Raw genomic sequence first — 23,358 nt, 5'->3', positions numbered from 1 at the left:
GAACATAATGTCTTGGGTCCATTTCGGGGTTTTCTGTTCTGTTCCATTGGTCTATATGCCTGTTCTTGTGCCAGTACCAGGTAGTTTTGATTACAGTGGCTTTGTAGTATAACCTGAAATCTGGTATTGTAATCCCACATATTTCGTCATTCTTTTTCAAGATTGTTGTGGATATTTGGGGTCTTTTTTTGGTTCCATATAAACTTTTGGAGTATTTGTTCTAGTTCTGTGAAATATGTTGTTGGTATTTTAATGAGGATTGCATTGAATCTATAGATTACTTTGGATAGTATGGACATTTTAATGATGTTGATTCTTCCAATCCATGAACAAGGTATATGCTTCCACTTTTTTTATATCTTCCTTTATTTCTTTTTTCAATGTCCTGCAGTTTTCTGCAAACCGGCCCTTTACTTCTTTTTTCTTTATAGATTTTAGAGAGAGAGGATGGGAGAAAGAAAGAGAGAGAGAGATAGAAACATTGATAAGAGAAACATCGATTGGCCGCCTCCTGCATGCCCCCCACTGGGGATTTGACCTACAACCTGGGCTTGTGCCCTGACAGGAATTGAACTGGCGACCTCTTGGTGCATGGGTCGATGCTCAACCACTGAGTCACACCAGCCATGTGAATCGTCTGGGCCTGGGCTTTTGTTTTCTGGGATTTCTTGATTACATCTTCAATTTCCTTAGTTGTTTTTGATCTGTTCAAGTTTTCTATCTCTTCCTGGTTCAGTTTTGGGAGACTCTGTGTTTCTAGAAATCTGTCCATTTGCCTAGACTGTCCAGTTTGTTGGTGTATGATTGTTCATAGTATTCTTCAACGATCTTTGTATTTCTGTGGTGTTAGTTGTTACTGTACCCTCTATTGTTTCTGTTTTTGTTTATTTGGGTTCTCTCTGTTTCTTGGTGAGTCTGGATAAGGGTTCCATCAATCTTTTTATCTTTTCAAAGAACCAGCTTTTTGTTTCACTGATTTTTTGAATTTTTTTTTTTTTAGTCTCCATGTTGTTTATTTCTGCTCTGAACTTTACTATTTCTTTCTTTTTATTTGCTCTGGTTTTTTCTTTTTGTATACTTTCTAGTTCTTTAAGTTGTAGGGTTATATAGTAAATTAGAAATTTTTTTTTTCTTGAAATAGTCATGTAGTGCTATGAACTTAGTTTTCTCTCAGGATTGCTTTTACTGTGTCCCATAGATTTTCTATTGTTGTGTGTTCATTTTCATTGGTTTCCTGGAAGTTTTTAATTTCTTCCTTGATCTCCTTGGTAACCAATTCATTGTTTAATAACATGCTATGTATCCTCTATGGGTTTGAATGATTTTGAGTGTTTTTACTGTAATTGATTTCTAGTTTCACACCGTTGTGATCTGAGAAGACGCTTGATATGATTTCAATCTTCTTGAACTTGTAGAGAGTTTGTGTCCTAACATGTGGTCTATCTTTCAGAATGTACATTTGAGAAGAATGTGAATTCTGATGTTTTGGGGTGTAATTCTGTGTAGATATCTATTAAATCCACTTGATCTAGTGCATTAGTTAGCATCTCTGTTTCCTTGTTAAATTTTTGTCTAGAGGATCTATCCAGTGATGTCAGTGGGGTGTTGAAGGCTCCTGCTGTGATTTTATTGCTGTTGATTTCTCCTTTGAAGTCCTCCAGAAATTTTTAAATATATTTTGTTGCTCCTATATTGGGTGCATGTATGTTTACCAAGGTTATAGCCTCCTTTTGGATAGGTCCTTCCAAAATTATGTAGTGGCTTTCTTTGTCTCTAGTTATGGCCTTCATTTTGATTTTACTGGATATCAGTATTGCTACCCCAGCTTTTTTTTTCTTTCTGTTTGCCTGAAAGATTTTTTTTTATCCCTTCACTTTTAACCTATGTAATTCTTCTGTTGTGAGGTGGGTTGTACCACAGAATTTTTATCCACTCATCTACTAATGGGCACTTGGGCTGTTTCCAGATCTTAGCTATTATAAATAACACTGCTTTGAGCATAGATGTGCATATATTCTTTGTGACTGGTGTTTCAGGATTCTTAGGATACTTCCCAGAAGTGGGATCACTGGGTCAAAAGGCAATTCCATATTTATTTATTTATTTATTTATTTATTTATTTATTTATCCTCACCTGAGCATTCCTGCATTTATCTTCAGATAGAGTAGGAGAAAGAGAGGGGGAAGAGAGAGAGAGAAACATCGATGTGAGAGAGACACATCAACTGGTTGCCACCCACACAACCCCAACGGGGCCGGGGACGAACTGCAACCCAGGTATGTGCCCTTAGTGGGAACCCAACTCGGGCCTCTCTGGTCCACGGGCCGATGCTCTAACTGCTGAGCCAAACTGGCCAGGGCGGCAGTTCTATTTTTTAATTTTTTGAGGAAACTCCATACTGTTTTCCACAGTGGCTGTACCTGTCTTCATTTCCACTAGCAGTGTACTAGGGTTCCCTTTTCTCTATATCCTCACTAGCACTTGTGTGTTGATTTATTATTAATATTAATATTATTATTATTTAATCCTCACCCAAGGATATTTGTCTATTTATCTTCAGATAGAATGGGAGGGAGGGAGAGAGAGGGAGAAAGATCAATGTTAGAGGGACAAATGGACTGGTTGCCTCCCGCAGAATCCCTACCAGGGCCGGGACGAACTGCCACTGAGGTACATGCCCTTGATTGGAATTGAACACGCGACTCATTGGTCCGGGGGCAGACACTCTAACTGCTGAGCCAAATCAGCCTGGGCCTATGTTGTTTTATTGATGATAGCCATTCCTGTAGGTGTGAGGTGATACCTCATTATAGTTTTAATTTGAATCTCTCTTATAGTTAATGATGTTCAGCATTTTTTCATATGTCTATTAGCCCTCTGTATGTCCTCTTTGGAGAAGTGTCAATTTAGGCCCTTTGCCCATTTTTTAATTTAGATTTAGATTTAGATTGTCTTCCTGGTGTTGAGTTGTCTTAGTTCTTTATATATTTTGGAAATTAATCTCTTATCAGATTTATCATTGATGGGTATGTTTTCCCATACAGTAGGTTCCCTTTTCATTTTGTTGATGGTTTCTTTTGCTGAGCAGAAGCTTTCAAATTTGATGTAGTCCCATTTGTTAATTTTATTTCTTTGTTTTCCTTACCATAGGAGATATATCGGCAAAAATACTGCTACGTGAGATGTGTGAGATTTTAGTGTATCTTTTCTTCTAATATTTTTATGGTTTCGTGACTTACATTTAAGTCTTTTATCCATTTTGAGTTTACTCTTGTGTGTGGTATAAGTTAGTAGTCTAGTTTCTTTCTTTTTTTTTTTTTTCATGAACCTGTCCAATTTTCCCAACACTATTGAAGAGACCATCTTTATTCCATTGTATGCTCTTGCCTCCTTTGTCAAATAATAATTGAGTGTAATGATGTGGGTTGATTTCTGGGCTCTCTGTTCTGTTCCATTGACCCATATATCTGTTCTTGTGCCAGTACCAGGCTGTTTTGATACAACAGGTGTTTTGATAATTTTCAGCCATGCTTTCCTTCACTGTGCTTGTCCTGAAATTATCTAGAGCCTTCTTATAGTAACATGATTCATGATATACTTAACAAATCTTAATTACTTTACATGGCACATAATTCTTAAAATTGAGGCAAAAGTACATTTTTGCTTGAAATTATCAGGTTATTATTCTTTATGCTACTTAGCCTTAAAATGCCCCATATTTATGTTTCACTTTATCAAAATAGTAATATACTAAGCTAAGTATTTGGATGGAGAATGCCTGCCCAAACATTTCATATCATTTTTGTGTTATTTGCCCCATTACATTTTTTATTTTCAACCATTTAAAAAATTTAATTGAAATTTTTTTCTGTTTTTCTAAGAAATACAACTATGATTTTAAAAAATCTATTTACCTAATTCGATTTATAATAATGTGATACTTAAATATGTACAGTTGCTGTCTGACATATTTTTAAATTAAAAAATGGTCACACTTTGTATCTTGGCATTATACTTTTTAAAAAGTCTCAATATAGTAATTTAAATGAAAGTATTTCTTTTATGCCCTTTTAGAAGTAATTTTATGCAAAAAATATAGTGATAAGTATAAGTTCAAATACACTATGAATGTTATATTATTTCTTGTATTTACTTTAAAATGCTTAAAAATAAGACCTGTAGTCAGCATGCTGCTGTAACTATATGCTGATTTCAATAACATATTATTTCCTTGTCATTTTCATTTTTTTTAAAATGAAAAACAGATAATCTGGTATTCCGCATGAAAAATGAAATGAGAAGCATTAAGTATAAACCAGTAGACTATCAACAACTGCACGCATTAACTGAAGCAAAAAAATTAGCTGCTGCCTCTACAGAGCTAAAGGTTAGATGTTGTGTGTGTATGTTATAAAATTGAATTGCTATAAAGTAAAATATTTAAATGTAAATGTGAAAATAAATAACATTCTAAATAGTTTTTAGAATTTTCTAACTGTTAATAATAGTGAATAACAGCTAAAATTTATTGAATGCTCTCAGATACTGTGCTATGCAGTTTACATTCATTACTCAGTTAATGTTCAAAACAACTTAGGAGGTCTGAATTCAACTTTATTTTTAGAAAGATTGCTATTTCATTAGCTTTCAACAATTTCTAACTTAATCTGAAAAATAAAAATTGTGAGTAAATGGCAGTCATGGTTTATCATCTGATTTGAGGCTGCTTCTGCAACACCATTCAAATATGCCCTTGGGTGTTTCTGTTCTAGAATTCACTTTTTTGCCTGGATCTATGAAAAGATGAATCTGGATTAGATTTGAAAGGGGTTTATTGGCAAATGATTGTTCATGTATGGTTTAGGATTACCGTGCAATATGTTTTCCTCCTGTGTAAAATAACAGAGTACATCATAAATAGCATTACATTATAAATTGCTTGGTTGCATCAAAAATCTGGTTTGAAGCAACATATTAAGTAATTTACAAGTTTTCATTTGTAGTTAATATTTTTGTGTTACATTAGTTTTGCATGAGTTTTTATTGTTAAGATCATTTAAAAAGACAACTGTTATGAATCCAGAGCACAGTTCATACCCTATTCTAAAGCGATTTCCATCTATCCATGAGTTATATCCCCTCTAACTAAGAATATTACTTAAAAATAGAGCATTATTTGTTTGGTTCAGAAATAACTTTAAGATAATTTAATGACATCAGGACATTCAAAGAAATTTTATAGGAAAATCACCTATATAACAATTATCTTAATAAATCTATTTTCATATTTTTGATTTGTAATCCAACCCATTGTATATGTACAACATATACACATGCATACATACATAAACATATATACATATTTGATTTTTTCCATGATAAACGTAGAAACGAAACCCTGCATGGTTTTTCCTCTAACATTTTGCCACATAATCTTGATAATATTTAATTATTTTATAGTATTTATTTACCTAAGTAAATAAATATTTATTATGTGCCTCAAAGAAATAATGGTGAACCAAGTATAGCCCCTACTTTAATGGATTGTACTGTTTACAGGGAATTGTGTTTCTCAAATAAGCTCTGAAATAAAATTATATTAAGTATAAACTCCAATAAAACATACTATCTGATGTATAATAACAGGACTTGATCCCAATTGGGTGGGAAAGCTCTTCTGAGGAAGTGACAGTAGAATTGGGATATTAAGGCTAACAAAAGTAGAATTGATGAGTACTCCAAGTAGAAGAAGATGCATGTCTTATCCTATCTCAAATTTGGGATATTTTATTATATCAAATTATATGATATTAGAAATTATGCTTTAGTAAATGACTCCACGCATGGACACCTTTCACGTTTTAGAGTTTTCTACCCATAGAATAAATTCCTATGATTGGAGTATCTGAGCAAAAAAGTATGAATATTTTTTTAACTCTTTATCAAAATATTATTCTAATAAATAATATTATAATAATAATAATAATAAAACACCACAAATGTTTTCTCTATACCCTTGTCAGTATTGGAATATGTAAATGTGTACACACACGCACACTCCTAATATTGTCAATATATTTATTTTGTCCATTTTTTTTTAAAGAATAGTTTATTGATTTTTAGAGAGAGAGAGAAACATCGATGTGAGAGCGTAACATTGATCAGCTGCCTCCTGCACTGTGGATCAAGCCCGCAACCTGGGCATGTGCCCTGACTCGAAATTGAACCAGCAACCTTTCAGTGCATGGAATAATGCCTAACTTACTGAGCCACACTAACCAGGGCATTTTGTCCATTTTTTATATCTGTCTATCTATCCATCCATCCATCCATCCATCCACCCATCCACCCATCCATCCACACATCATGCACCAAAAAAATAACATTTTGTCTGCATGTGGAATGTTTGAATGTTAAAATCAGTATTTGAACAAACTGAATTTCACTTTGATAATAGAATTACTATCAAAGAATAAAAATATTTAAAAATTTTAATAGTTAATGAGGTTTTTAAAGTTTGACATTAAGTGCAGGGATAATAATTTATCCGCACTGTCAGCTGCTAGATCACCTCTCTCATCATTTTCAAACACTTTCTTTTTTACTTTACACAGTTTTCATTTTCTATTTTATCTGAATTAAGGAAGATGTATTGGGAATGTTGTTCTATATGCTTTGTGGAGTCTTCTCACTTAATTTAGAGATAGCAAGTTGACATTTTTCTTCTAATTTACTCTTGTAAGATATGGATAATTCTCAACTATGACTTTTTCTTGAAAGACTTGGGGTTTAAATGGAATTAGAGAACAGGAAATTAAATACAATTCTTAAAGTTTATTTTGTTTAATATTATTAATGCTACTGTGCCTAACAGTCTACATCATCTCTCTTATTCTTTCTTATATTATCATTTGAATTTTTATAAAATATATATTAGCTCAAGAAGACTATTTTATTCTTCCAAAAGTTGTACAGTAAACACATTCTTTTTTTCCTTTTTATTGAATTTATTGGGATGACACTGGCTAACAAAATTATACAGGTTTCAGGTGCACAATTCCACAATACATCATCTGTACACTGTATTGTGTGTTCACCACACCAAGTCAAATTTTCATCCATTACCATTTATCCCCCATACCTTCCTCCACCTCCCTCCACTCCCTCTCCCCAGCAAATATTTGCATTAACTATCAATCTATTTCTCCATTTTACTAATTAAATGTGCTTATTTTTCTGCACAAGGAATTAGCAGCTTTAACAATCATTGTTAATTATTACAGCACTTTACTCTGGCAATATTAAATGTAAACATACTTAAAAGTGAATAATAGGATGTAAACATTTAAGTAGAGTTTTGCTTCAAGTTACATCTAGAATACTTAACTATTTAAAAAATTAACAAAAATTATTATTAATTAATAATACATTCAGAAGACTTGCCTGAATTGTATTACTGGTACTATTATACTGCTTAGATGTGATGTCACCTATATAATCACTGTGTCTGTAATCATGCACAGGTTCTAGGATGCCAGATAAGACACTGATGTGGACATTGAGTGATCTAGTCTTTAAAGGCTGAGATTGAACCTGAAGCCAAATAGTAGATTCGAGCTGAAAACCGAGACCAAGTTTTAATACGTTACATGTTAACTGTTCATTCCCATATTAAGTATAAAAGAGGTCTTTACAATTATTTTTATTTGAATTGCTTTGCTTAGTAAGAATGAATATTTATTCTTGTCCAGCTCAAGTATACATTACTATTTCTTTTTAAAAGACGTTATGTTACATGAAATTGTAAGCATATGTAAATTAGAGTGAATGGTATCATTAATCTCCATGTAACTTATCCAGCTTCAACTATGATCAACTCTTTTTTTTTTTTTTTATCTTCACCCAAGGACATTTTTGCAGGTATCTTCAGATAGAGCCAGAGGGAGGAAGGGAGGAAGAGTGAGAGAGAAATATCTATGTGAGAGAGACACACCGAGTGGTTGCCATCCACACGACCCCAACTGGAGCCAGGGACAAACTGCAACCGAAGTATATGCCCCTTAGCGGGAACTGAACCTGGGACTCTCTGGTCCACGGGCTGACGCTCTAATTGCTGAGCCAAACCAGCCAGGGCAACTATCATAAACTCTTACCCATTGTTTCTTTGTTAATCTCAGCCACATTTTCTCCTTGTGACAGATTATTGTGAGGCAAATCTCAGATATCATACTATTTAACAACACATATTTTAGCATGTCTCTCTAAAAAATTAGGGGTCAGGGGACCAAATCCTCCAATAGCATTACCATTAAAAATGTTAAAAAATTTCTTAATAATTTCAAATATCCAGTCAATGTTAAATTTCCCTGATTTTCTCCATTTTTTTCTCAGTTTATTCAAATTAATATCTAAATAAGATCCATACATTACAATTTATTTTTTATTTTTTTCTCTTTTCTCCTCTTGTATTCTTGTAATTTATTTCTTGAAGAAATTTCATCGTTTGTTTTTTATAGTTTCTTACAGTCTGGATTACCTCCTGGTGGTGTCACTTAACATGTTTTTCTTGTATTTCCAGTAAATTGATAGTTATATCTAGAGACTTGATCAGATACAACTATCTGGTTTAATTTATTTTGGCAAGAATACTTATTGGTGGAATTTTTGTGCTCCAGTCTTTCGCTTACAAATAGTGCTTCAGTGAAGGAATAGCTTTGTTCATTTATCTTTATGCTTTTGCTAATACAGTTTTGAGATAGAGTTCTTTAAGTAAAGGTAAACCCATGTGAGATTTTGCTATACATCTCCAAATTCCCTTCTGGTGGTGGGGGTGGGGGCATATCATTTTGTATTTCTGTTAACAACTTAAGAGAGAGTATGTTTTCCCATAGCCTCAGAGAGTGTTTTGTTAAATATTTGCATTTTGGCCAACCTGATAGATGAGAAATTGCAACTCAGTGTATGTAGTTGGTTTTTTCTTTTGATTTATTTAACAGTTTCTATTGAGGTATAACTCACATATAATAAAGTGCACAGATCTTAAATGTACATCTCAATGAGTTTTGACAAATACATACATGTTACCAACACTTAAATAGTTCACTAGTTATTATTGTTGTTATATCTAAAGATGGACCATCTGGCTCAAAGGGCTTTCATGGCATTTCAAAGTACCTGTTCAAGTTTTATTCTCTTGGATCATCAAAATAAAGCACATAAGGAACCCTACTTTCTGATTCTTCTATGAATTTATTATTTTTGCTATTTTAAACTTATCAGCATTCTGCATAAATCATCATCCACCTTAAATATTGATTTTATGTGGCTCATTGCCCAGCGAAATGAATTGGAATAATGTAGAAATCTCTACAGTGATAAAGATACAACTTTAAAACTTTTTAGTTTTTTAAGACTTTGTCTTTTCTTCATTCTTTGCCCGAGGATAGTGGTGAAGTCAATGATGGAATTTACAAAAAAAAAAAAAAAAGAATGTTCTACAAAATATTGAAAGTATCTAGTAAAAATAGTAACTTTATTTAGACTTTTATAGTCTACTTAATTGGTCCTTCCCCAGGCCCAAAGGCAGCCGAATTGATTTTTTTAAGCTATAAAAACATGTCTACATATTTCACCAACGTGTTTTAATTTTTTTTGTACAACATGGACCAAATATGTCAAAGAAATCTAATTTTAAAACTTGTGTCTGCTGCAACAAATGTTAGAGACCATAGATCACAAACCACTGGAATGAATTTAGGTATACTTAACGCAAACACTAGAGTGTCAGGTTTTAGAAACACTGTGCACTTTATTGCTTTGGTAGATAAAATGGAGATTCTGAATGTGTTCTGGCAGTGTCCTGTTCTTACTCGAATGTACTTCTAAATTTCATGAGTGTAACACTCTTAAGACCATTTGAAGAAAAGATTTGACTTTGACTTTGTGGGTTTTTTTTTTAAGTAATGTTTGGCTTACTTTGTTTTTCCTACAGGCCTAATTTTAAATCAGTAACCAGAATAGCAGAAAGAGAAACTCAAGGTTAAAGTAATCAGCGAATGACAGCTAGAAATAGCATGCATTATAAAGTCTTTTTAGGACTTGTCTTCTGAAATTCTTATATCTTAAGTATTGATCTGTTAAAGCTTTCAGGCTACTAAGTATTCAAGCAGCAGAGAAAATATAAAATATGCCTATTTCATCAAGTTTCTAATTTGAGTAGCACTTTTGTAGATGTTTAAGAGTATTAATATGGAATACAGGGGTTCGTGTACACATGATTATCAGTAAGAGCCTAACTTGGAAATGGACACCACTTGAGGAGGTTTTTAATGAGTAGAGGGGTCTTTAATTCCGGGATTGGTTGCCAGGTGATAGAGCTGAGAAGCCAGACTGAAGCAATACAGTGATTAACACAGCAGGAAATCGTGCCATGCCTAAGTCGAAGGGACGTGTGAACCAGTCTCACCCCAAGAAATTCAATAATTATGAAGCAAGGCTGTACCACATCTCGTGAGCGGAGGTTACCCAGAGATAGTTGGAGCCATAGTAAAACTGTCAAGAGAAGATGGAGCAAATGGAGAAGATGTGGATGCTCCTAGAAGCCCCTGTGAGAGAAAAGAGGGCAGGAGTAATCCTTCGGCCTCTCCTTTCCTCCTTCCCGTCAGACTCCCACTGCCGATGTCCCCCTTTGGATGAACCCGGCAGGAAGCCCGGAGTGTTTGAGAAACACAGGCTGCTCTGTGATATGGGGCAGATCGGGGAGATGCCAGACTGGATCTTAGGGCAGGTGAGCCCGAGCCTCACGGAACTTGCCAACGGAAACCCCAAAGTGTTGATTGTATGCTACTTTTTAAAAGTCATAAAATTTGGGGGAAATTTTCAATTTACAAAACTTGGGTTTTATTGTACATCATTTTTACAGTTTAGTATCTTCAAATAAATATTTAAAAAAATATTTACAAAGTCACGGAGTTGAAAGATTAAATTGCATGTTCAAGGTCATACAGCCAGGTCGTCTATCAACTTATTTCATGACTTTTTCCCTGCTAGGTTGAAGGATCAGATAAAAACCAATTCATACACCAAGGTTCTTTGTGATTCTGATGTTTATGAGCTTTATGATCTTGACCAAGTCTTTTAACTTCTCTGAACATCAGTGTCTTTTTCTGACTAATGATGTTCAGGATGCCTGGCGGGGAAGATATGTTGAAAGGTGAGAAAATATATGAAAAAAATGTTCTGGGACTAGATGAATTAAGGTGTTATTTATTGTATGTATGGAAACTAGAATCGCTTCATCTTTCTATTTATTAATGCTTTAAAAACAGATCTTCAATTGGTCAGTTTTCCAAACCATTTTCTCTTTCACCTCCCTGCTTTTTGTTTAACATAGTACTTATTTTAAGGTGAATTGTGTTAGAAGATGCACTCAGAAGATTGAAAAAGAGTAAGTATTTCATTTAGAAAATATAGATGAAACATTTCCATTGTGGAAAACACATTTTAAGAAACATTGAAATGGCTCATCTTTTGTTCCTCTAAATCTAGATCAGAAAAGCGGCGCAGACTTCAAAGATATCCAAGGAACAAATGCTGGTCCGACAGCACAGACAGGTGTGGTGGCAGGAACACCAGCGGCTAGCTGAAGTCAGGTGAGGACGAGGGCCATCTCAGTAGTACACGGAGGAAGTACTAGGCCTCGCACTTATTGAGTTAGATGTTCTATAACTTTCCTGGTTAATTAAACTGTTATAATCAGAAGTGAAAGTTACAGTTTGAATTGAGTTAAATTAAAATAATTTCATTTCCTCAGTTTAATTTGGAATTCAGTGAATATATTAAAATGTGTTCCTTAGGGGAAAAAAAAGGTGATCTTTATCCACTAATCACTTACTCTTTTACACTCCCACTCATACTTGCAATTACTTACGTTATACTTCACACTTTGAATTATAATATTTTGTTTACCTGCTTGTCTTCCCTGTAAAGTGGTAAACAGGAAAAGCACCCCATCATATTCATCTATTTTTTTAAATGTTTTTATTGATTTTTTAAGAGAGATAGAAGCATTGATGTGAGAGAGAAACATCGATAGGCTGCCTCCTGCACGCCCCCTACTGGGTATGGAACCTGCTACCTGGGCATGTGCCCTGACCAGACCTCTTAGTCCATGGGACACCGCTCAATATGTGTTCAATAAAATTAAAATAATAATAATGATAATACTAGGGAAAGAAGGACAATTAGAATGTGGCTAGACTTGTGGAGAATTTAGGGACAACCAGAAAATTAGAAGTTTAAGCTCTATCAGGGTTTCTCAACCTTTAAAAATCTATACTCCATTTTAATTTTTTAAAAAAAGCAAAATATTCTTATGCATCATTATGAGAGACTTTATTTGAGAATCTTAGGCCTGCGGAATTACCTTGTGGACCTGCAACAACATCTAACTTTGGCGGGGGAGGGGGGGTAATAGTCTGTGATGGGTAATATGTTAAGTACTTTATTTCATTTACTCCTTACAATAACCCTGCAGAGTAGGTGTCGATGTTATCCTTATCTTACGGATGAGAATCCTGAGGTTTAGAGGATTAAAGTTATTTGCAGAAGGCAAGTCAGTTGGTTTATTTGAAGGTGGTATTAGAATATTTGCCTTGAACTCCTGTGCTCCATGTACTTAGAGTTGAGCAGCCTTTTCTTTTTTCCAACTCTGATTGGTCTAGCCTTGCTAGAAAATAAAGATTTTGCCTAACTTTAATTCTTTGAAATCTGTAGTAAGGATACTAGCCACATAAAATTTCTAAATATAGCCCTGGTTGGTTTGGCTCGGTTAGAGCATCGGCCCACGGACCAATGAGTCGAGGGTTTGATTCCAGTCAAGGGCACGTACCTCAGTTGCATGTGGGAGGCAGCCACTCAATGTGTTTCTTTCACACTGATGTTTCTCTCTCTCTCTCTCTCTCCCACTCTATCTGAACAAAAATGGAAAAATGTCCTTGGGTGAGGATAAAAAAAATTTTTTTTTCTAAATATGAAATTGTATTTTATATTATTTAATTTATAAAATTATATTTAATAATTAATGCTTTCTCAAATTGCCCTCTTGAAGACCTTGTTGTACTTTCCCAAGGTGCCTTGTGCTCTTGTTTTAGAATGACTGGCTTAGAGGTTTAGGAGGAAGTAATTTATGCTGGCCATGGGATAAAGAATTACAATTTTTATTTGAATAAGAATTATTGAATAATAAAGTTTGAAGTTTTATTTGCTCACCTTACTACTTTTACTATCATTGCTAGAAGGGATGTTTTTATAACCAAATATCTGTTAGAACTATATGTAGTCCCTTGCTCACAAGCTTAGTTTTAAAGCATCATTTTAAAATATCTCCTTAATACAGAACATATCATGGGGTTTTTACCAACAATTAAATGCTGTTTAGAAATGCATCTTTAGAGATGACACTGAGACTGATCACTATTCATACTGTGTGACTCAGGGCACCAGAGAGCTCTCTCTCGGCCCAGCTCCTGAGCTCAGCCGAGTTGTTTCTCAGCCGAGTTGTGAGACTTTCTTATCTGGCCTCTGTGAGCACTCACTTGGGACACTTTCAGGAGTGCGAAGGGGATCAAATAGCCGAGTCTAAGGTACCAAGCCGTCTGTGCTGCTGAGGTTCTTCCTTTTTGGAAGGTTAAAGCTTTGACCTTCAGCCTGCACTGGTGTCCTAATTTTCTGCAGATCTCCTGGCTGTTAGTTTCATTTATAGAACTTTCATATCCTTTCTTTCTCTGCGTTTCACAACCATGTCTATTTGCTTATTGTTTGCTTAAGTGGCTTCTGACTCTACCACTCTTTGACCCCATATTTCACTTGTTCTGCTCAAACTGGTAACTCAGTGGCTACCCTAGGAAACTCAGGAAGCTCTGGGTAATTTTTGATGTTTTGAGGAGACTGATTCCACACCTAGAACTTTGGCACCATCCTGGAAGGGCGAGGGCTTGTACTGAGATTAACTCCAGAGAGCACAAAGACACCCTTCACCAGGCGGGTTTATCTTGCAGGTGACTGCATTGCAAATGGGCATATCTAGGAAGTAGATTAATAGATCATGTAGGCAAATGGTCACACATAAACTCAAGAGGTTTTCTGTAGTCACTGGTGCCAGAGGAAAGGCCAAAGGGCACGAGGAGGCACTTACATCGGCAGATTTGAACACGAAAATTGCCTAACATTCCTTTGTCCTTCTTCAGATGTAGAGGAGGTCATATTCCCTGCAGAGTTGCAACTTGGTGACCACCTGAGACCTAGTCTGTCTCGTCAGTGATGAACACAGCAGGGTTCTCTTCTCTAGAGTTACCATTTTTAGTGTTCTTGTGTCCAACACAATTTTTATCTGTATTTCCTAATTCATATTTTGTAAAACAGAAATATTCTTCAAGATACTCTAGAGAATAGTAAATTGTGGACAGGACCAAATGTCCACTGATCATGTCTGGCAAGTACCCAAACCATGTTAGGAATTTAGTATATGGTCAGAATAAATAAACTGGTAACTAAAACCACATTAGAATTAATTTCTACTACTAGTTATTTTTTAAACTATATTTTTTTTATGGTTCTACAAATTGAGATAATGTCTATTTCAGGTGTAAAATGGAATCTGAGATAAAATCTTTTCTCAATGAAGAGAACATTGGAGATGAATGTCTTTCTGAGCTCATACAATTTGGTGAGAAAATTTTTTTTATTCTATTTGAATTTAAAGGGATGTTTTGAAGATGAAAGTGGGTCAATCACTTCATGTTCTTTTAATATCAACTGCAGTCTGTTTTTTTTCCTAAGGGATTCCAAAAATAAATCTTCACTTTAAGAATCTGTTCTTAAAAAAGACTTAAAATACTGTGTTACCTTGATTTAATTTTGTTTCACCATAGAACAAGAGTTATCAGAGCAATGGTGTCTGTATGTTAAAAATGTGATAAATCCTGTCCAGCAATTGAGAGCGGATCTGAAATACAGACAGCATGACATTACACAGTGTTCACGCTCTCCTACTGAGCTTAACTCAGTGAAAGTACTGGAAGAGGTCAGTATATCACCTTTACTTTCAATAATGTAATATTCCCGTTTGTCCCAACCACAACAGTTTGAGGTAAGGAACCAACATGGGTGTCTTGTGTACTTTAATAGGAGGTAGAGCAATTCTGTCTATTTAATATCTTAAACATCCTTGAACCTGTCCAAGCTTGTTCATTTCATCCCGGAATGTTACAGTGGCCCCTGCTTTCATTCTTGCCCCTCCCCCCAGTGCATTCTGAGATCTACCTTCAGTGCAGGGGGTCAAGTCACCCCCAGGCACATCCCCTCAGGGCTCCTTCCGGCCCGCATCAGGCCCCTCTCTGCTTCTTCAGCCTCGTCTCCTCCCTGACAGCCCTCTTCCTCCTGGACCTTGTCACGGGTCTGGACTTCTTTCTAGTCCTCCTTCCACCTGCGAGGCTCCTTCCTCCTCAAGGCCTTTGCGTAGGCCGTTTCCTCTCTCCCTCCTAGGACACTTTTTGTCCTTTATGTCTTCTCTTAAATGTCCTCTCCTCTGAGTGGCCTGTCCTGATCACCCACTTCCGATTGCCTCACCCTGTTTTTACGTGACTTGCCTCCTCCTGATACTTTCTTAGTTATTTCTCCATAGTTTATCGATGATCTCCCCTGCCTAGAGCGTAAACTCCACGATCATAGTTGCACTAGACGTAGGCTTTTAGATGATGTTTTAAATTCTCTTCTTCAGTTATCTGTAGTGTTATTATATTGCTTTCATAAATGATTTTTTAAAATATTAAAAATCCCTTGTCCATGGGGCATTAGCGGTAAGGATGCAAGGGAAGGAAAGGGTCATTGAAACAGAAAATCTAGTAAGCTCCCTGCCTTACCAGAAACAAGTCAAAGTGTGGGTGCAGAGTGGCTCAGACCTATGGTACTTCCCGGCCCAGCGTTGGTTGTGTGTCGATAAGCACACCTGGCTGTTCCATAGATCCTCAAAGCGACTTTCGCTCATCTAGTTTTTTCATCACTTATTGGCATTTGAGATTGATTCTTGTGAATTTAAATATACATATTGAATGAGTTGCAATAACTTGCATGTTACCTGTTCTACATGTTCCTGTAGGTTGACTTTGTGAAGAAACAATTAAGAGATATCTTTGAAAGACTGAGCCTAGAGCAACAGAAATTAGAAAATTATCTTTCAGGCTGGAATACTAGTGTAAGTGGGATACGGACAGTATTTGTTTATCAAGTTGTCATTTGTATCGAATAAAACAGTAATGTAATTTATTTTTCAGGTATTAGGTCATTATTCAGAAGAAAGAAGTAACCTGCTTAGTGTACTGCCCATGGAATTAGAAACTTTGGCGTGCCCATACCCTGACTTGAAATCTTCAATTTTTAATGAGTTCTATAACTTTACAGAGAAATATCAAAAGAAACTTCAAGATTTTGATCTGCAGTTAGAAGATATATACAGGTAATAAGATAAAAGTACTTGAATTATGTAGATTTTTTTCACTCAATTTTTATTTTTGTTGGAGATTGTTATACCTCTGATATATCATTTTCGTAGTTACTATGTGATTGGAATAGAGTCAATCAATAAATGTTTAGATTGACTATTTGGAAAGGATTTTTTCCCCTCCAAAATGATTTCCCTGGTTTTAAAGTTTTTTATAAGGTTGAATGAAACATGGTGAAAATACCCCTCATTGAGCTCTTTACAGGTAAGAAATAGTTTTTTCAGACATGGAATTTCAGAATCTATGAATGTTCATTTCAAGATATAAAGCTTCTCTTCAGTGGAAATTTGCAGATCAGTGGTAATTGGCTGCAATAGAAAATGTAGCAATGGAATTAGGTTATTTGTAATCCACGGTGGTTTTGTCTTATGGTGAACATAAAGTATATTTTGTAAATTTCAAAAAAACATGCTAAATTTTTTAGAAAGTGTACTTTTGGTTGTACCCTGGGAATGATAATCCTCTTCTGAATGACAAATATACTGTTAAGTGATTTAAAATTCAGTTTTGGCAGGGTCAAATTCTCCAGTGTAAATTTTATATTAGAATTCATTTCATGAACAAACTCAGAAATGCCATGTGGCTCAGATCAATAGTTTACCTCATGTAAAGTTTGGCATATAAAGTTTCTGGGGAATGTTTTGTATGGAAGTTTGCTTTTTATTCTATTTTACTGACCTCAAAATTTTCCCCAACAAACATATATTTAAAAAGAAAAAAAAAAGCTATTGAAAAGATACATTTATAATATCCTTTTACTAAGAGCTGCTGCTTTGAAATAGAAGAAAATAAATATGACAAATATTTATATTTTGTACATTTCTTAGTGAAGTGCCTGTAAGTGAAACAACTCTATATAAAATTGCTAGTGTTAAGAAATGAATAACAACAAGGAAAACCTTACATCCTACCAAGTAGAGTTCTTGCTTTAGTAGCTGCTCGGTACGAAGCCTCTAGTTACTGCTTCTGCTTGTCTCGGCTCACTCACCTGCGGCTCTCCTGACCTGAGCATCTCTTACATCTCTGTGGGGATGGTCCCATCAGATACCTTCTGGTCTCCTAAGAGCCTGACCTCTTCTGCTTCTCTTCCTTCCATTTCCCTTCCCACCTTGTAATGAAGCTGAGAAAAAAAATAATATATCATTTATATGTGTTGATCAATTAACAAATTAATTACACTTTAGTTGAAACTCACAGTAATGTATTAACTCAACCATTTAAGTCTCTAATTGTAAAATAAACTTATTTCCTCCCCCTCCCTATCCTAACCTTGTTAAGAGATTTTAGAGCTCACCAAGCAAGAGGGAGAGGGTTTATGTTTTGTTTGTGTGCTTTTTAAAAATTTTTATTTGGTGGGAGATGCATTATGCTTCTGGCTGTGAAGAGGTTAAATCTGACTCTGTCACTTTAAAGCAAGTTGGCTGCCCCATGACCTTTCTTTCCACATGGCATTTTGTCCCCTCAGCAAAAGTGGCTGAAATTGTGTGGTTTCTAGGTTAACAGCTCCTAAGGATGGAGGAGGGCCTCAGCAGCCTGCAATGCCTCCCTCCCCCTAAGAGCTACCCCCGCAGCCCACTCTCCTACCTTCCTTTTCATCGAACTCAATTTCTGCTCTTCCTTCATACAACCCTGTGTGCTCAGAAAAAAGATGAGATTCACAGCTCCATTGCTGTTACTGAAGATTAAGTAGAAAATAAGATGAATATACATCATATGCTAAGGGAAGAAGCAAGGATTAGAATAAGACAGAAAGCGGGTAGGGAGGACATTCTAAGAAGGGACTGGACTATAGACCTCTTGAACACAAAGTAACTTATGAACAACATTTGTATCCTTAGCACCTAGCATATCTGGGCACATAGTAGCTATTAAATAAGTGATTGTTCAACTGAGTCGGATTAAAGATGAAAACAATGAAGGTGAGAGTGGCAAGGCATGTTAGGGGGGCAGTAGGAGTCTACTTTGGAGGAATATAGGTTCATGAATCCTCATTTAATAGTGTGTTTGCCACATAAAAGTATACAAAATAAATTTTATAAAATTAATGATATTTTCACCCAGCCGATGTGGCTCAGTGGTTGAGCACTGACCCATGCACCAAGAGGTCACCAGTTCGATTCCCGGTCAGGGCACATGCCCAGGTTATAGGCCCAATCCCCAGTGGGGGGCATGCAGGAGACAGCCAATCTATGTTCTCTCTCACAGATGTTTCTATCTCTCTCTCCCTCTCCCTTCCTCTTTCTCTAGAAAATCAATAAAGAAAAAAAAATAGTGATGTTTTACTTGATGAATATTTATTGGCTAAACCTTAATATACAGTAATATCTGCTAAGCTCCTTTCAAGGGGGTTTAACAGACAGACTAAATATAATATGACTTTGCCTTTCAGAAGGCTTGGAATATTTAGAAGCGGTAACATATTCACATGTATCGTAATCAAATACATATTACATGCATACATCAACTAAGAGACTATTTTATAAATATGCTGTCAGTGAATGATGAAGCATCAAGAAATCTGAATGAGGTTTCAGGAGTAGCTTCACTGAGGAGAAAGAGAGTGAATGGGGTATTGTGAATAAATACAGAGGTGATGGACATCAGCAGTCTGGCTGGTGGGCAGTAAGGCGTGCAAATGCACTGTTCTAACCAGCACAATGAATTATATGTTCAACTATTATTTTAACAACTTCTGGTTTGCCCAGTATATGCCATTATTTTGATATGGCTATTTCCCCTTTTGGTTCCAGTTATTAGGCTTTGTAAGAATACACAAAGATTATCCACATGCATGTACACACCTGGATAACTGTGTACATATTTTAAACAGATGTATTGCTATGACATAAGAATGTTGAAATTTCAGGGGGGACACTTTTAAGTTATAAGTTTTCATTGGACAAAAGGCAATGGACACCATGGTTAATCCCAATATTAATTTTTATTCCCCAGTTTTGTAGCAGCTTACTGGTTTGGCTTGGAATGACTCCATCCCAGATTCAAATGTACCCCTGGTGGGATTGTGTACTACTAGTCAGTAACATTTCCCTAGGACACAGCTACTAGCTCATGGTGGTCCAAATCATGATGGTCTAAATTAGGACAAAACTCAGAACTTTTGTTAGGTACTCGTGAGGAATAATGCCTTTTCTCTTTTGTGGATGTACCAAGACAGTACATAATTGAGGTTGCTACTGGCAGCTGTTGTATGAATGAAGGAAAACACTACACAAGAGAGTCCAGAGCCCAAGTAATCAGGGGGAAACTGAGCTGGTACCGTTTGAACTGCGTGGGAAGCCAACCCTACGATGGGTTTTCAAGGGCAATTAGTTCATATTAATGGCTAAAGCCAGTGTGAGTAGGAATGTGACCAACTAAAATTTTATATAATGGTTGATTTGATTTCAACATATCCAAAACTCATGAAATAATCTATCAGTTTAATGCAATTGTGATTAAAGGCTTTTTAAAATGTACATATCCCAAAATTCATTAAGAAGATTTCGACTGTAAAATCAGCTGAAGTTTCAAAATGAAGAATAACTGAGGTTGGGGTTGGGGTTGAAAATTTCACAGCCAAATAAAAATAAATAAAATCAAAATAAATTAGAAAATTTTATATATCTGTGGACTATGTAGCCGATAAATTGAACAAAACAGAAACACAGAAAACAGAAAATATCTATAAAAATTTAATTTATTATAAAGGAAAAAATTTTAAATTTCAGGAAAGATTAGATTATTTATAAGAGCATTAAATAGCAGGAAATTGGAAAATGAGGTTAGATCTTTTTCTTATCCATGTGACTTAATAAACTCCAGGTTTATTAAAATATTAAGAAAAAAATCATAAAAGAATGAGATAAAATATAAACAAATTTTAAATAATCTTGGAGGGGGGAACTACCTTTTAAAATATGTTAGCTGTAGTGAAAATCATAAAGAAAAAGTTTAAATAAGTATGACAAACATTAAAAAAAAGAATCTAGGATGAAGGTTTCTGACAAGTTCTAAATCTTTATCAATTTTTTTAAATCCTCACCTGAGGATATTTTTCTATTTATCTTAAGATAGAGTGGGAAAGGAGGGAGAGAGAGAAAAACATCAAGGTGAGAGGGACACATTGACTGGTTGCCTCCCGTATGACCCCGACCAGGGCTGGGTACGAACCACAGCCAAGGTACGTTCCCTTGACTGGAATCAAAATTGCACCTCATTGGTCCACAGGCTGACGCTCTAACTGCTGAGCCAAACCAGCCAGGGCACAAGTTCTAAATCTTTAAAGAATTGATAGGGACTGCCAATTTCTAGTCCAGCAGAGAGGAGCTTAGAATTTGCCACTCTGCTCTAAAAATCTGAACAAGCTTAAAAATTACCAACTCTTCTTAGATATATCACAGAATAGGTCACAGGGCAAACTGCTGCCCCCCAAATTGGAGAGACAGGTCATACAGAGAATCACAATTTACCCGAGAAGAAATCCATGAGCAGAAACCTCCATGTGGGAAGATCTGATGTTTAGGTTTGGACATGATGTGTTTGAGATGCTATCACATTTCCAAGTATAGATTTTGTAAAGACAGTGAGTTATATGAGTTTGGAGTTCAGGAGAGAGATCTGAGCTGGAGATACATGTTTGTGAGTCATCAGCATGAAACTGGATGTGATCACCAAAATAGTGAGTGAAGAGATAAAGGAGAAGACTGATAACCTTGGGTCTGCCAGCATTACAATGTCAAGAAGAGGGGTAACCAGCAAAGGACACGGAGGAAAGATGTATGAGATACGTGCTGTCCCGGAAGGCAAGTGAAAAAGTGGTCAGCAGTGTGAGCTGAGTAGCGGTCATCCACTGAATAAATGTAGCTAAGTCAAATAAAATAGGGCTGATAATTGACTGTGACTCTAGGTGGTCAATGGTGACCTTTCCTATGAAGAACTGTGAACAAAGGAGTCAGATTTCAGTGAATTGGAGGAAAACCATGAGAATAGGCAACTCTTTTAAGAGAGCAAGAAAGGAGGGCCAGACTTTGTTGTTGTTGTTTTGTCTCTTGTTTTTCTTAAAATGGGACAAATACCAGTATGTTTGATGATGATGAGAAGAATGCAGCAGTGAGATTTAGTACGCAGTGGAGGAATAAGCACAGATGGTTCATCTACTGCAGTAGCTGTGGGGGCTGCAGATGCTGGGAGGTGAATAGGTGTCCTGGTGGCAGTCTCTGATCCTCTGGGTAGTAATTCTAAATACAGCTGATAAAGAAATTTATGAAAACCTCTCTACTTGTCAAAGTAGTGAAAAATTAAAAAATACTAAGATTGTTGCCCAGCCAGTGTGGCTCAGTGCATGAACGTCAACCCACGCACCAAGAGGGCATTGGTTTGATTTCTGGTCAGGCTGTGGGCCGAGTCCCCAGTGGGAGGTATGCAGGAGGCGGCCAATCAATGTTTTCTCTCGTTGATGTTTCTATCTCTCTCTCCCTTTCTCTTCCTCTCTCTCTAAAATCAATAAAGAAAAAAAAATATGCAGGTTGTTACCTATACAATGATAAAACATAAACAAAATTATTCAAGGTTAAAAATAAGGAAGAAATGGTCATTTAAAAAATATGATTGGTATATAAACTCTTTTGGAAGGCAATCTGACAATGTGTCCTAGAAAATCTTTACACATGTGAATAATCTTCATCTTTTTAGAAATAGTCTTAAAGGAAATAATTGTAGAAGTCAAGGAAATACTTGGCTTGAAGGGTTTTCAACATCATTTTCTTTCCTTCTTTAGTGATAGCAACATCTTCAAAATGCCTAGATAGCCAACAAAAAAGAAGGCTAGCTTCAACAATTATAATATATCCACACAATGAAATATTACACTGTCATTAACAATTATATCAACACATTTTAATGACACAGATCGTTGCAATAAGTTGCTATGCAATTAAAAGTCAGGTCACAAAATGGTTTGTATAACATTGATTCCCTTTTTTGCCTTTCCATCTATATGGCTACAGAAAAAAAGACTAGAAGCATATCCACCCAAATAAACAATAACAATAGGTATCTCCAGGTGATAAAATTATAAATAATTTTGGCATACATGCTTGTTCTATATTATAAAGCAAAAATACAAATTTTTAAATATCTGTTAAAGGGTGAAGAGGAAATCATTGATATTTAATTAATACCTATTACATGACATGCCAAGTACATGTGAATTTAACCCTCAATACACACCATTTAAAAAGCTCTATTTTACAGAGGAAGGAACTGCATCTCAGAGGAAGGTGAGCCATTCCCTCAAGGTTTCTGAGTTAGTAGGTAGGTGAGAAGGAATGAGTTTCTTCTACTCATCTGAATATAAAGCTTTCCCCTCACATCAAACCACTTCAAGCATGTGCATGTACCAGGATGTTGACTACTAGATCAGTGCTGTTTTAATAGAAGTATGATGTGAGTCATATATATCATTTACTTTTTAAGTAGCCAAATTGAAATATTTTTAAAGATATAGTGTATTTTAATATCTTTTATTTAACTCAGTACTTCCAAAATATTATAATTTCAACATATAATCAATATTTTAAAGTTATTAATGAGATATATTACTTTTTTTATACAAAGTCTATGAAAGCTGGTCTACACTTTAGACTTATAGCACATTTCAAGTGCTAAATATGTGGCTAGTGGCTACTATGTTGAACAGCACAGCTTTAAAGGATGTTGTGTCTTACTAAAACATATTTAAAACCAAATTTGGGCTACAGCTGAGCCTATTTCTGTATTCAGTATGTTTGTGAAACTTCA

The 23,358-nt window shown here is 35.5% G+C and overlaps 1 protein-coding gene across 2 annotated transcripts in view; it reads left to right on the top strand.

Annotated features, from left to right (window-relative positions):
- Window positions 1-23,358, top strand: part of CCDC148 (coiled-coil domain containing 148) — a 181,514-nt gene that overhangs the window by 1,520 nt on the left and 156,636 nt on the right. The window contains exons 2-7 of one of the 2 annotated variants that reach the window (XM_036254893.1): window positions 4,267-4,388; window positions 11,549-11,652; window positions 14,644-14,726; window positions 14,932-15,083; window positions 16,158-16,253; window positions 16,333-16,514. In XM_036254893.1, the coding sequence (XP_036110786.1) occupies window positions 4,267-4,388; window positions 11,549-11,652; window positions 14,644-14,726; window positions 14,932-15,083; window positions 16,158-16,253; window positions 16,333-16,514 (739 nt within the window). Of the gene's footprint in view, window positions 1-4,266; window positions 4,389-11,548; window positions 11,653-14,643; window positions 14,727-14,931; window positions 15,084-16,157; window positions 16,254-16,332; window positions 16,515-23,358 lie in introns of those variants that run through there. The other variant, XM_036254894.1, reaches the window with a different exon arrangement.

Source organism: Molossus molossus, unplaced genomic scaffold (assembly GCF_014108415.1).
Source record: "Molossus molossus isolate mMolMol1 unplaced genomic scaffold, mMolMol1.p scaffold_m16_p_11, whole genome shotgun sequence".
NCBI classification, from domain to species: domain Eukaryota; kingdom Metazoa; phylum Chordata; class Mammalia; order Chiroptera; family Molossidae; genus Molossus; species Molossus molossus.
This window is presented reverse-complemented; position numbering and strand designations above follow the sequence as displayed.